This window comes from Danio rerio, chromosome 3 (assembly GCF_052040795.2).
Source record: "Danio rerio strain M-AB ecotype USA chromosome 3, GRCz13ab, whole genome shotgun sequence".
In the NCBI taxonomy this organism is placed as follows: Eukaryota; Metazoa; Chordata; class Actinopteri; order Cypriniformes; family Danionidae; genus Danio; species Danio rerio.
In genome coordinates, this window is record NC_141023.1 from 12,749,529 (window position 1) to 12,764,831 (window position 15,303).

Sequence of the window (15,303 nt, forward strand, 5' to 3'; positions counted from 1 at the left end):
TATTGAAAATGATATAATAATAGCTAAATACAACAATATCAATACGACAATATTAAAGAAGATTTAATAATCTTTCAGATTATGCTTCTCGAGAAACGTTTCTTTTGTATCTTAAACTTAGTTCTTCATATGATTCATTTCAAGAGATACTTCATTGAGGCTCAAAGAGTCTGTTAAATTACTCATTTTCAGTGGTAAGAAATCAATTGAGGGTCTCAGCTTTCATATTTTAGAAAAAGAACTGACTTATTTCAGAATAAAATTTGTAGCTTTTACTGTTGATCATCAGTTTCAGTGGGGGGGGGAAATCTTAGTTTTAGCTTTTTTATGGAGTCATGCAGAGTATACTATGTGTTTGTGTGACCTTTGCACACTTACGTTGATACGTCTGTGAAAATCAAAATAAGCAGCTCAGCACTCAGAACATAGTAAGTGTATTGATGCACGCGGACTATAATCTGCTATAGAGTTGGTTTTATATTAGGATATTCAGACATTCTCCTTAATAATATAATTTCAGAAAAGCATTAATTGCAAATACTAAAAAGGGTAAATCATATTAGCAGTTAATGACTATCATAGTACAGCATTGTTTACAGTCTATTAGATAGTGTTAATGTTGTTTTGAAGTCATACTTACATGCTAATTCAGATTGAATATTTAAATAAGCATGGTAAACAATATAGACACAGTTAAATGAACAAATTTTTTATTTTATCTTATTTATTTATTTTTATTATAAATATTTTATTAATTTTTGTTTATTATCATTAGTTTATTTTCTCTTTTCCTCTATCTCCCCTTCAAACTTACTACTTACTACTATTATTATTTGTTATTATTATTATTATTTATTATTATTATTACTTGTCCTCTCCCTGATTTTCCCATCCTCCCCTCTCCTCGACACCTTTGTCATAAATGGTATTACTTTTATTTTTTGAAATCATTATTATTATTATTATTATTATTACTGTTCTGACTTGCCCTGTTATCTTTCCATTATCATTATTACAAGTATTTATACCATTATCATTATTAAGGTTGCAGTTGTAGTAGTAGTAGTAGTAGTTGTAGTTGAAGTAGTAGACAGTGTAATAGTATCGATTGTTATTGAGTAATTGTTACGGAGATTTTTGAAGTAGTAGTTCATGTAAGTAGTAGCAGAAGTAGTAATGGTGTGGTAGTTACAGTAGTAGTAGTAGTCGTTGTTGGTGTAGTAATATCAGTAGTAGATGTTGTTGATGTAGATGTAGTAGAAGTGATTGTAGTAGTAGTAGTAGTGGTAATAGTAGTAGTAGTAGTAGTAGTAGTAGTAGCAGTAGACGTTGTTGTATTAGTTGTAGCAAACGCTATAGTAGTATCAGTAGTGGTAGTCGTTGTAGTAGTATCAGTGTTAGTAGACATTGTAGTAGTAGTAGTCGTGGTTGTGGCTGTAGTAGAAGCAGTAGTAGTTGTAATATAAGTAACTTTTTGTAGTAGTAGTTTGTGTAGCACTTGTGATTTATTATTATTGTTGTCAGTTATTACTGTTGTCCTTTCTTTCTTTTTACTCTAATTTTTACTATCATACATTAATAAGCATTGTTGTTACTCCCTACCTCTGACTGGTTTCTTTCTATATGTTTTATCTATATCTGTGACACTTGCTTCATTTATTGACTGTTATTGTTCCTTATGTATGTACTCTGACCTGTCCACCAAGTTACCTTTACATGCATACACATACTCACACACACACACTCACGCACATACCAGTACATGACTATATTGTTGTTGTTTTTGTTTCGTTGGTTTGTATTTGTTATTTGTTGACGTTTTCTTGTATTTGTATGATTTTTGCATATTCTAATTAAAAAAAAAAAAAAAATGAACAAATGTGTGAATGTAAAACCAACTTTACCTCTATTAATCTGCTGTTTTACTCCATAGAACTCCATATGAAAGCCAGAAACTTTTTTTTTTGCACAGTCCTATCTAAAGGGTTAATGGTGCCAACTGATGATCAACAGAGAGAGTAAAAATTACAAATCAAACCTCTTCCCAACAGGGAAAACCACAAACAATCAAGAAAGCACAAACAATTAAACAATTAATTTAAACAATACACAAGGGTTAAACACATATGCAAATATTTGGGTAAAAAACAAATGTGTAGCCTATAAATGCAAACTATCCAAAGACTTTTATAATATAGTTTACATCTGACACGATTAAAAGCTATTTTAATGATGTGCACTTACCTTAAGATATACATTAACATACGTATAATTTAAATAGGAACTCACTTGACCTCCATAAAATACAAACACTGCCCTTTTGAACACATTTTATGTCTTTTTATGACACATTATTTAACTTTGTCCTGTCAAACATGGTTTCCTGTCCAATTAAACCAACTATTTATATCGACAATCGGATTTAACATAACTTATTGTTACTGTTATACATTTCGTATTTTAGCACAAAAATATATAGCTTTTAAAAACAACACGCTGCTTTTGCTTACAGTTAAGATTATTGTCACATCAGATGGTAAACAAATACACCGGAAGAGCCGTCCGAGCTCTTCATTCATGCATTTCTCTCACGGACACCAGAACATGACTAGCATATGACCGCCGGTTGTAGTTTCATAAACACTTACCGTTAATTCACATACTTTTATTTGGTACGAGCAGCCCGTGTTCAGTAGGAAGTCCGAGAGTTCAGGGTGTCACGCGCGCCGTCAGCTGATGAGAAGGCGTGGCCAATGTACACGCGCATGGAGTCTGTTTTGAAAGCAGACAGAATGCGCGTTCTAAAAAAGAACGTGTGTTCTACAAAATACTTTACAGCACATGACCAGTGGCTTTATGTATTTTGACTTGATGGATTGGTTGTAATGTTTTTTCTGTCTAATGTAGAAAAAGGTCTTGCATTTATTAGTTTACTATATTTCTTTTTATTTTAGGTCATCTACATTATATATTACTACATATTGTCTTGTTAATATAACTGTTTTTCAGCATGCATCTTTCATTTTTAACATTTTAGCTCACGTAGATCAGTGGATTTTAGGAATTTTGGCTTAATGGATTGGGTTTTTTTTTAGTCTAATGTAGAAAGAGGTCACACATTTCTTAGATTATTGTATTTATTTTTAGGTAATCTATATTATATATTCCTGATATTGTTTTATTGATATAACTTTTTTTCTTCATGCAACTGTTATTTTTGTAATTTTAGCACATATAGATAAGTGGATGTTTGGGATTTTGGCTTGATGGATTGGTTGTGAAGTTGTTGTTTTTTTCAGTCTAATGTAGAGAAAGGTCATGCATTTATTAGATTACTATATTTATTTTATTTTTAGGTAATCTACATTATATATTCCTGCTATTGTTTTATTGATATAACTGTTTTTTTTCATGCAGCTGTCATTTTTGTAATTTTAGCACATATAGATCAGTGGATTTTAGGTATTTTGGCTTGCCTGATTAGTTGTAAAGTTGTTGTTTTTTCAGTCTAATGTAGAGAAACATCATACATTTATTAAATTACTATATTTATTTTATTTTTAGGTAATCTACATTGTAAATTTCTGCTATTTTCTTATTGATATAACCGTTTTCCTTCATGCAACTGTAATTTTTGTAATTTTAGCACATATAGATCAGTGGATGTTAGGGATTTTGGCTTGATTGACTGATTGTGAAGTTGTTGTTTTTTCAGTCTAATAGAGAAACATCATACATTTATTAGATTACTATATTTATTTTATTTTTAGGTAATCTACATTATAAAATCCTGCTATTTTCTTATTGATATTTTACATTTTATGTTTAGGTTTTCTACAAAAATCTGCAAAAACTGCTTTTCTTCATGCAACTGTCATTATGATAATTTTAGCACATATAGATTAGTGGTGGTTAGGGATTTTGGCTTGATGGATTGGTTGTAAAGTTTTCCTTTCAGTAGAGAAACCTCATAGTCATGCATATATTATATTAACAGTTACTATATTTATTTTTGGTAATCTTTATTTACATTACTTATATTGTCTCATTGATATTTATTTATATTATGGTTTCAGTTTGTATCCTAACTTTAGTTTAACTAACAGTTATTGTGATTTGTATTACTTGAACTCATGTAATTTAATTAATACACAGTATACTATACTGTAAGTTGCTTATTTAGTTGCTTAATAAAACAAATAAAAATGTAAACATTGAAAATTGTGCTAAAACCTTTAAACCTCTCACTAACTTGCTGTATCGGAGCCATTCTGGGATAAGTAATGCTATTTTTTGGCATTTAATATCAAAGGACAGATGTGATTTTGCCTCGTCTTTCCCCTTTGAACACTTAACACTGATTTTGACTTTATTTCAGCAAGAATTTCTAGAAATTCTGCTTGTTATTGTGACTTCTCATTTTACTTTTATTCGGACATCTCCAGAATTCAGTTTTATCTCTAAACACTGTAAAAAAATACTGGGTTCCACACAATTATTTCTTCTTGTCCCAACAAAAATCTATTAAGTTTGTGTAACCCAGGTTACTAGTGGGTATTATACAGCAATACAGCAAATAGAAATATGCGGAAAAAAACATTGGCAGAATACTCAATTTAATAATATACATAAAAATTATTTACTTATATAAATAATTTATAATAGAGTATTATACAGCATTCAAGGGAATAGTGCTTTAGAATGACATCACATCATCGTGCCTTACACTATAGCAGCAGATCAGCTTTCCAAACAATAACAAATCTCTCTTGTCTGTTAGCTTGTGTTTACCGTTGCTATGGCGATTCAGTGTTCGCAAGGGAATGCAGAGATGTAAGTTGTTATATTAATAACAGTAGAAAACTATTAGATTTATATCTTTTAAGGTTTTTAATGCGTATTAACTGTGAAAATTGACCATTAATAAGATGCTGAAATGATTTCAATCATATATTTTTAATGAAGGATTGAGAGAAGAAAAAAACGAGATTTGTCTTTGAGAGTGAAATCTGCACACGAGTGCCACCTGGAGTTTTCCTGTTTTTTTCGCTTTGATTTTGAATGATTTCCTTGGAGAGTTCGTGTTTTTATTATTTATTATTGTTTTCATTATAACATGATTTAAACTAGTGTCAAAAAATGTGTTTCATTAATTTACCATTTGTTTGGTCTAGTAAAAACAAAGTATTATACAGAGTATTATACAAGTGATTGTGTAAAGTTTAAGTGAGAGAGTAAAATGCTGTCATTTGTAAAAAGAAAATGGCAAATAGGAGATGGAAATAGGAAAAACACAGAAATTCAGCAGAGAGAAGCATAGCAGATACATGGTTATTTACTGTTGCTGTTTATTTAGAAATGTGTTAAGCTGAGATAATGCATACACTGTAAAATGCTAATGGTTTCTTTGGCCTTGTGTTTTCAAGGCCAGTTTTTTTTTTTTTTTCCTTTGTTTTGTTCGTTTGTGCATCTTCTTCTGGTTTTTCATCGGTGAGATGTTCTATTGACGTCAGTTGCTGAATGTGATCTGCTCTGGATTCGAATTAATTGAAGTGTGAACTCTTTTCTGGATTTGGATTGTCTCAACTTCCATTGGTGCGTGTCTAATTGTGGAGTTGGACTGGCGAGTCTCCCATTATGTGGATTCTTTGGATACACCTGTTGGAAAGATACAAAGTAAAACCTATTCAGCGTCATAGTAGGAGTGTAAATTTACAACACACTCACAAGTGCAACATCCTGGATCTCTGGAACTGAATTTGCAACCTAGTTGTTTTGCAAAAGAATCTTTTTGAAAATTCATAACCTGTACTGGACTTTAGGGACATTATGAAATGTTTTAAGTGAATGTTTTATTTTCATTTTTATTTTATTTGTACATTGTTCCTTTAGAGTGTTCATTCGTTGCAATTTTTGAAGCTTTATAGAGAGAAGTTAATTGGTTTAAGAAGGGAAATCTTGATTATATGTTAAATAATGATACCATTTTAATATTGTATTATTAACTTACACTTATAAACCTTTAATATAGTATTGTTATTAGTATATTAGTATTATATTATTGTTATAATGTTATAATGACCAAAATATAATATTAGCCCTTAACAATAGAAAAACAGAAAAATAACATAATATTAACTTACCTTATTAGTGATACAGCCATAAAACCCTGTGAAGAAAGAGAAGTGTTATTAGAGAGTGTAAATAAGATTGAGGTCATTAGATAAGTGTGAAAAAAAACCTAGAATTTGTTTTATTTATTTTTATTTTTTTAATATTTCTGTGAACATTTTACAATACAATCTTTTATTATTCTTACCTCTGTGTCCGAGTCATTCACTGTTGTTGTATCTTCTCTCTCTTTGGAGGAATTTAGACTTCTGAGCATCTGGTCCAATGATTAAAAGCTTATAATACGTTTGTGTATCGAGGGTTATATTAACTTAATCATTTTTAGGCGTCACGGTGGCTCAGTGGTTAGCACTGTTGCCTGACAGTAAGATTGTCGCTGGTTCAAGTCCTGGCTGGGTCAGTTGGCGTTTCTGTGTGGAGTTTGCATGTTCTCCCCATGCGTTGGTTTACTCCTAGTGCTCCGATTTACCCCACAGTCCAAAGACATTCTCTATAGGTGAATTTAATAATCTAAATTGGCCATAAGTATGAGTGTGCGAATGGATGTTTCCCAGCACTGGGTTGCAGCTAGAAGGGCATCTGCTGTGTAAAACATATGCTGGATAAGTTGGTGGTTCATTCCGCTGTGGTGATCCTAGATGAATAAAGGGACTAGCCCGAACAAACATGAATGAATAATTTTTTTTTTACAAATTTAGGGGATTGAACATACAGTAAAACAATGAAGTTGTCCCAAAAGTTGTTTGTTAACTCATTTTAAATAAGTAGCTTAAACAAGCAGCAAAAGTCTTTTTTTTTCAGAGAAGATTTCAAGTTTATATCTTGCAATTTTGACTTTATTATAAAAAAGTACATTCATATTTTGTTTACATTAATATTGTTTTCAATAAGGTGGAGTATGTAAGTTTGACACCCAGTAGTTGAACTAGGTATTGCACTCCTGGATCAAAACAAATGCAAGCGCAGGTTGCCAGATTGAGGACCGGAGGGAGCGATTTAAACCGTGTTCTTTATAAAAGCAACGACATTGGAACAACACTGTTGAAAATATTCCATGGGAGAAAGTATGGACTTTGCCTCATAAGTATCTGATTACAAATAAAGTAAAAGAAGTAACATTTAAATTAATTCACAAACGTTATCCTACTAAAGCAGGGGTGTCAAACTCAATTCAAGGAGGGCAGAAGCCCTGCACAGTTTAGTTCCAACCCTGCTCCAACACACTTACCTGTAGGTTTCAAACAACCCTGAAGGACTCAATTAGTTTGATCAGGTGTGTTTAATTAGGGTTGGTACTAAACTGTGCAGAGCTGCGGCCCTTTTGGAATTGAGTTTGACACCTGTGTACTAAGGTCTGTCTTCAGAAATATAAGCCTGACATTGATTTAAACTGCTCATTCTGTCACTCTTCGGAGGAAGACTCTATTCATTTGTTCTGGCAGTGCTCCTTCACAGAGAGAATCTGGTCAGATTTGTTGATCTTTATTCAATCTTATATTATGAGTGACTTTTCCTTTTCTTTTAAAGTTATATTCTTTGGATTGTTTGACGACTCTAAAGAAAACATGGAAAAAGTATATATAGTTAATTTGTGTATTCTATTAGACAAGTTTCATATTCACAAACAGAAGTTTAGTGGCTCTAAACCTTTTTTTGATCTGTTCAAAATCGACCTAGACCAATATTTGGAAACTATCTAGCATTCTCTTCATCCAAAAGCAACAAAAACGGTATCCTTATATTCTTCTTTTGTGTCTCTTTAAGGTGTAACTTTATTTCATCAGTTTTATTTTTGTTACCCTGGTGTTTATTTGTCTTTTTGTGTATTTCTGTGCATTTGTTTATTTATTTGTATTACTTGTCTCTATATATGTAATTGTATTTGATCGACTACTTTGATAAAAAATATATAATATATATATATATATATATATATATATATATATATATATATATATATATATATATATATATATATAAATAATATATATATATATATATATATATATATATATATATATATATATATATATATATATATATATATATATATATAAATAAATAAAAGCAACGACACCCAACAGAAGGAATATTTTCATATTAAAAGGACTTTTTGTCCAAATCAACACCTTAAATTGATATATTAGAAACGGCTTCTATTTCTCACAGGTGAACAACAGAATAAATGACAATGATCACCTCAGGTGCACCTCATGTGTTTTATTTAGTGTTAAATGCTAACAATGTGAGTTTGAACGCCATTTTACATCACATGTATTGCAATACTACTGAAAGCAGCAGCAGATAGTTCACCTCAGAGCTTGAAAATTAAATGAACTTTAAAACTAAACACATATGAGTGATTCAGCTTGTACATTTAATAATGTTAAAGAGGGTTAATATGTATTAAATAAACCTTGAGTGCATTTTCTGTGCTTTTAAATGACTGTGTTTAAATTTCTGTCGTGTTTCGTCTGGTGCAAACAACCAAATTGCTTATCACTGCATATCTCGTCATGTGTCGTTAGGACACGGGGTTACAATGTAACCTGCTCACCTAATGTTTACATTAGTAATATTTATATCATTTGCTAATTAATAACCTCATGTGGAACTTAATCTGCATCTCATTTCTGGGTCTGCTACTGTCCACCGAAGGTCGCATTTCGGTCATGGATGCATGCTTTCAGAGCCTCTCTGAATGAATGAATGAATGAATGAAGGAATGAATGAATGAATGAAATACACGGTTTTCCACCAAGGCAACCCGAGCTGCAGAAATATAATTGGCTACACTGGCATTGGGCGGGTTAAAAGAACCAAAACAAAGACAGCCTTCCAGCACGGAAAACACATTTTCAAAGCAGAATATCTGACTCCAGCATTTTTTTACAGATAAACAAAAATGTCCACTTAGCATGTCTCTTAAATATCTGCAAACATATTATTTTTTTTATGCTTTAGTAGAGTCAAAAACATACACACAGCATCTTTAAGTTTACATCAATATTTTTAGTTTCTTTCTAAATATTGCAAAGTTATATTTTGCAATTGAGACTTTTGTCTTCACAATTCTATTTAAATCTCACAAATTTAAGGTTATGTGATGAATTCTTTGTTAATTTCCACTAGAATTCTGGGTTTAAATGTCAAAATTATTATTATTTTTTTATTGTGATTTTATATATTTGTAATTCTGAAATTTTGAATTTATATCTTGCAATTCAGACATTTTTTTAAAAAAAGTACTCGCAATATTTTTTTCTAAAAATAGTTTTGCTAAAAAATTATAGAGTTTATATCATAGAATTTATATTAATTCAATCAGAATTGATATCTGACTTTCATCTAAGAATTCAGTTTACTTTTCGCAAGTCATTTTTTCCCTTAGATTCCAACTTTAAACATTTCTGACTTGATTAGAACATCGAGTCTTACAATTTGTTTATTCATTCATTAAGCCCCTTTATTTAACAGGGGTCGCCGCAGCAGAATGAACCGCCAACTTATCCAGCATATGTTTAACACAGCGAATGCCTTTCTAGCTGCAACCCAGTACTGGGAAACATACACTCTTACATTCACACACACACACTCATACACCGGTTAATTTAGGTTACCCAATTCACCTACAGTGCATGTCTTTGAACTGTAGGGGAAACCAGAGCACCTGGAGGAAACTCATGCGAACACGGGGAGAACATGCAACCTCCATACAGAAATGCCAACTGACCCAACCAGGATTCAAAGCAGCATCCTTCTTGCTGTAAGGCGACAGTGCTAACCACTGAGCCACCGTGCCACCCACAATTTGTTTATTTCTTTAAAAAAAATTCCAAGTTTTTATCTTGCAATTCTGACTTTATTCTAAGAGCTTTGAGCTTTTCCCAATTTGGACTTTCCTGTGAATATTAATTTTAAGAATGTGAAAAAGAGCGGCTCATTCAATAAACAGACTAGAGAAAACTACAGTATAACTATTCATTAAAAAAAACACACACAATTGAACAGCGAATTATGATATAAACACTCAATTTACAACTATGTTCGGAAGACAACACAAGACAATAAAATCTCAAAAACATGAATGAATTCATTTTAGCGATAACATCATTTAATCAAAACCTACCCTCAGTTAATGAATTTTGAGAGTTTTATTAAGCACGTCCTCCCTGACGCTATTAATATCCCAAATAAGTGTACAAAACAAACAGATTTTGACAGTGGGAATGTGTGAACAAAGGGTTAAGAGGCAGCCTCCCTCAGCATTGTTTATGTGTGTTTGTGTGTTGTTGTGGTGTGTCTGAAAGATCAAGCATCACCTCAGTGACGGCTGCGCTGACATGCTTGACCTGATGATTAGATTTATTAAACAGCGTGGGTGAGCTGCGTGTTTGTGCTTGTGTTTGTGGCGGATGTTTTTAGGGGGTGTCACTGACGTAGATCCTCCAGGCACAAACTCGGTGCTCGTTATAGGTCAGAGGTTGAGCACTGAGCTAATTGATTAATTTAAAGTGATAAAATGCGTCATTCAGTCAATGTGTGACAAAGTGTCAACTTGAAGGCCGCACATCACATTCGATGTCACGTAGACGCTCGACATTCAAACCTTTTGTACTGTCTACACACACACAAGCACAAACAGAAGTTGGTTCTTCAGTGGTTGAGGTGCAATATCATCACCTCTGACATAAAAAAAACTATAATGAAAGTGCCGTATATTGAAAATCTGCAAATACATAATAATTCAGTAGATGGAAATGACATACTGTGAGACTCCCACATAGAGTGTGAAAGACCACAGAAAAATATGCAAATCAGAACAGAACACTAACTTGTAACACTCGTTAATGCAAATTTCTAAACAGCCAATCACATGGCAGCAACTCAGTGCTTTTAGGCATGTAGACATGGTCAAGACGATCTGCTGCAGGTCAAACCGAGCATTAGAATGATGAGGAAAGGTGATTTAAGGGACTTTAAATGTGGCATGGTTGTTGGTGCAAGACAGGCTGGTCGGAGTATTTCAGAAAATGCTGATCTGCTGTGATTTTCACTACAACCATCTCTAGGCTTTACAGAGAATGGCCCGAAAAAGAGAAAACATCCAGTGAGTGGCGGTTCTGTGGGTGCAAAAGCCTTATTAATGCCAGAGGTCAGAGGAGAATGGCCAGACTGGTTCCAGCTGATAGAAAGGCAACAGTAACTCAAATAAGCACTCGTTACAACCGAGGTATGCAGAAGAGCATCTCTGAATGAACAACACGTCCAACCTTGAGGCAGATGGGCTACAGCAGCAGAAAACCACACCAGGTGCCACTCCTGTCAGCTAAGAACAGGAAACTGAGGCTACAATTCACACAGGCTCACCAAAACTTGACAATAGAAGATTGGAAAGAACTGGTCTGATGATTCTTGACTTCTGCTTCAACATTCGGATGGTAGGGTCAGAATTTGGCATCAATAACATGAAAGAATGGATCCATACTGTCTTGTATCAACGGTTCAGGCTGGTGGTGGGGGTGTAATGGTGTGGGGGATATTATCTTGGCACACTTTGGGCCCATCAGTACCAATTGAGCACCAATTGTCAACGCCACAGCCTACTTGAGTATTGTTGCTGACCATGTCCATCCCTTTATGACCACAGTGTATCCATCTTCTGATGGCTACTTCTAGCAGGATAACGCACCATCATGTCATAAAGCGTGAATCATCTCAGACTGGTTTCTTAAACATGACAATGAGTTCACTGTACTCAAATGGCCTCCACAGTCAGCAGATCTCAATCCAAACGAGCAACTTGCGATGAATGTGGGGGAATGGGAGACTTGCATCATGGATGTGCTGCACTGCGTGATGTTGTCATATCAATATGGACCAAAATATCTGAGGAATAGTTCCAGTAACTTGTTGAATTTATGACACGAAGGATTAAGGCACTTCCAAAGCCAAAAGGGGTCCAGCCCGGTACTAGTAAGGTGCACCTAATAAAGTGGCCGGTGAGTGTATGTGTTTGATGCATGTGCTTATTTCACACTTCATGTAAAAATGGAGTAGTCACATGAGGAAGAATGTGTATAGCACAGTGCTGTAGAACACTTCATTTAGCGCCACAAAACTTTTATGATACTTCTGTTAAACACGAAGGAAAATATTTTGAAGAACGCTGGGAAAAAGCAGCCATTGACATCCACAAGGACAAAAATACTAAGTCAAAGGTTTTTTTATCAATACTCTTTAAAAGCCTATAGGGAAGCGCGGTGCACAAAATAAATTGTAATACAGAGTTTTGGGGTATTTGCTCTGGGTTAACCATGGCATAGTTCCAAGGTTTTCACCACAGTGTCAGCAGACAACTTCCTGACAATTATTTTAAAAAGCTGGGCTAAATTTGGATGAGAATCACAGGAGAGACCATTTTTTATTATAGTCGATATTTGTTTGTTTTAAAATAATCTGTGTAAGTAAGCCACACACTGTTGGACACCAATTATAAACAATATAATTTTTGAATTTTGAGAGTGATGTGTTCTATTTTTAATAGAAACTATTTGTAATAGAAAAATAAATATTTTATTGCTAATAATGCAATTAAATGCATTGTATAATAATGGATAATAATGCAAATAAATACAAATGTGTTTATCCAATAAATAAATAAATAAATAAATATTAAAATATAAATTGAGCTGAGGAAGTACTGAGAAAATATACTATTTAAAGTAAACAGGTAATAAATTAATGTGTGAAATACGCATGCGTTACAACTAACCCTCTGTCTGTTATAACTTTCCCCACTGGTGAGGTAAATAGTAACATTTTTACTCCTGTCACTTTTGGCAATACTGCACAGAAACCATACGATCATACAATCAGTGCTCATTTGTAGGAGAGGCTTAATGTTAGACAAATGGTTTGTCTAACCCCATTGCTTTGTTCATTATTTGACCAAAACCAAAAAGTGCTACTTTGTGCCCCGCTCTCTTCCTTTGAACAGAAGGAAGAAACTCAAAGCGGTTTATAAGGTAACTTATGACAAGATTTAATTTTGGCTACTTGTTTTCAACATTCTTGAAAAGGAAAAAAGAAACTCAATCAGGTTTAGACCAAGTGGAAGTGGAGTAGCCTAAATGCTGACAGAATTATTTTTGTGTGAACAACAGTCTTTTAAAAGAGCAAAGTACTGCTGCAATAGCCTAGTTAAAGCAAGGCTTCTGAACTTTACTTTCAGTTAATTTTGGCGTCTGTGTTCTCAGTTCACCCTTGGCGCAGGATGTTGTAGTTTAGCGGGTGACACATTGAGCTGAAGCCCGCGGGGCGACACCGGCGAGCGGCGCAACTTATGACGCGTTTGGGGTGTCCGGATTAAAGCCCCATTCGGCAGGGGACGAGCTCCAGTTATCAAGAGCAACCACACATCAACCATTCAAAAACCTCTCTTAATTACTTAATGACCTTTCTGTGAATGTCATTTATGGGAAAGAAGAGAGGACTGAAGACTACCTGCGGTTCTGTTTTGTTGCTCATTAGCTAAATTAGTAACACTAATTTATGTAGCCTATTGATGAACTTTTCTGGTCTTGAATGGAAATGAAGGCGTCTCCTGTGCTCGTGTTCTGTGTTTCTGTCACCCTTCACCTCGTCATTGCTCAGCTACAGTTGCGCGTGCGCCCGTCGCCTAGCGACCACCTCCCGGTACCGGACCTGCACGAGGACCCGGACCCTGCGCTGCAACCGGGAGAGCGGGATTTATCCCCCCGGCTGCTGCGGCGAAAACTCGGCAGCAGTTTTGACCCTGTTTTCTCGTCTATCGGTCCACCGACTCGAGGAAACGGCTCCGAAATCCCCCGTGAGGATGACCCTGGTGCACCCGGAGCGATTCCACGTGAGTTCCAGCAGCTGAATTTCACTGCTCTCAAAGTGGCGACGAAGACAGAGCGCAGGATGCGCCGGTGGATGTGGTCGTACACCCGGTGCCCAGTGCTGTCCATGTGGAAAGACCTGGGCGTGCGTTTCTGGCCGCGATACGTCAAAGAGGGACAATGCTCGACCGAACGCTCGTGCTCTTTACCGGAGGGGATGTTCTGTAAACCGGTGCAGTCCGTGAGCGTCACCCTACTCCGGTGGCACTGCCAGCAGGGCTCGCGCGCGCTCAAGCGATGCGCATGGATACGCGCGCACTACCCGGTGATCTCACAGTGCGCCTGCGCGTGCTGAGCGCAAAATACAGTTGAATTCCTCTTTATTAGTTTAATATTAGGGTGAAACCAAAATCGAACTGGTTTTGTCACCCACGTTATTACTTTGACAAGCTGATGATGAGTGGACTTCATTAGGAAGACACATTTGTGATTGTGCATTCTTTGGCTGTGATGTTGTAAATGATATTTATGTGAGCATATAAAGAAAATGAGTGAAGAAGAGAGAAAAAGACAATAAAAGTGCAGATGACCTCACCAAGCTGTGCATTTGTTTTGTTATTGCTGTTTAATAGATCAATATTTTGTGTATTATTATCAGCTGTTATTTATACGATTATATTATTATTTATATTATTATAGAGTGCTTTATACAGGCCACTGGTCAAATATGTCTCGCTCTTCTGTCTGCATTAAATTTTACTTTATTGACTTAAGTTATATTTTATAATTGATTAAATAGTTAATTTCAATGCATACTTTATTAGAATAAATATACATTCTAATGTATAATAATATTAATAAAATGTAAATATTTGAAGATGTATTGCTAATGAATGGGTAACAAAACAAGGATTATTTGACATATAATTTAAAGTAATAAATATTTAAGTTAAATATTACTCCAAATAGAGTGTACAAATATGTAATGATGCTATTCTTTTCTTTAAAATAAGCATGAATGAGAATTGTTTTTGTTTTTTTGACTGAAATTATTGTTAGATTAGATTACATTTTAGTGGGCATCTTCTGAAAATCAGTGTCTTTATTTATGATTACAAAAAGTAATTAAACAAGATAGTTTATATATATATATATATATATATATATATATATATATATATATATATATATATATATATATATATATATATATAAATTTAAAGTTATATTACCTTTATTTTTATGATCTTATTGTTTATAAAAGATCAGTAAAAGTTTATTTGTTATATTAGATTTATAGCTTCAT

General features: G+C 34.0%; 3 protein-coding genes across 11 annotated transcripts in view; 2 read left to right on the forward strand and 1 right to left on the reverse strand.

The window, feature by feature from the left end:
- dnaaf5 (dynein axonemal assembly factor 5) overlaps positions 1–15,303 on the forward strand; it is a 571,499-nt gene that overhangs the window by 418,115 nt on the left and 138,081 nt on the right. The window lies entirely within an intron of this gene.
- amdhd2 (amidohydrolase domain containing 2) overlaps positions 1–15,303 on the reverse strand; it is a 52,141-nt gene that overhangs the window by 17,864 nt on the left and 18,974 nt on the right. The window contains exons 1-2 of one of the 9 annotated variants that reach the window (XM_087242390.1): positions 2,649–2,752; positions 1,905–1,999 (exon numbers count right to left, since the gene is read on the reverse strand). The exons of 3 other annotated variants lie outside the window; for them this stretch is intronic. Coding sequence is in view for 1 of the 6 variants with exons in the window: in XM_087242388.1 (XP_087098514.1) it covers positions 2,511–2,579 (69 nt within the window). In the remaining 5 variants the exon portion in view is untranslated. Of the gene's footprint in view, positions 1–1,904; positions 2,000–2,510; positions 2,753–15,303 lie in introns of those variants that run through there. 5 more of the 9 variants (XM_087242395.1, XM_087242389.1, XM_087242392.1 and 2 more) reach the window with 5 other exon arrangements.
- Positions 13,720–14,352, forward strand: nog5 (noggin 5). The gene has a single exon (NM_001082988.2). The coding sequence runs from the start codon at positions 13,720–13,722 to the stop codon at positions 14,350–14,352; it is 633 nt and encodes a 210-aa protein (NP_001076457.1).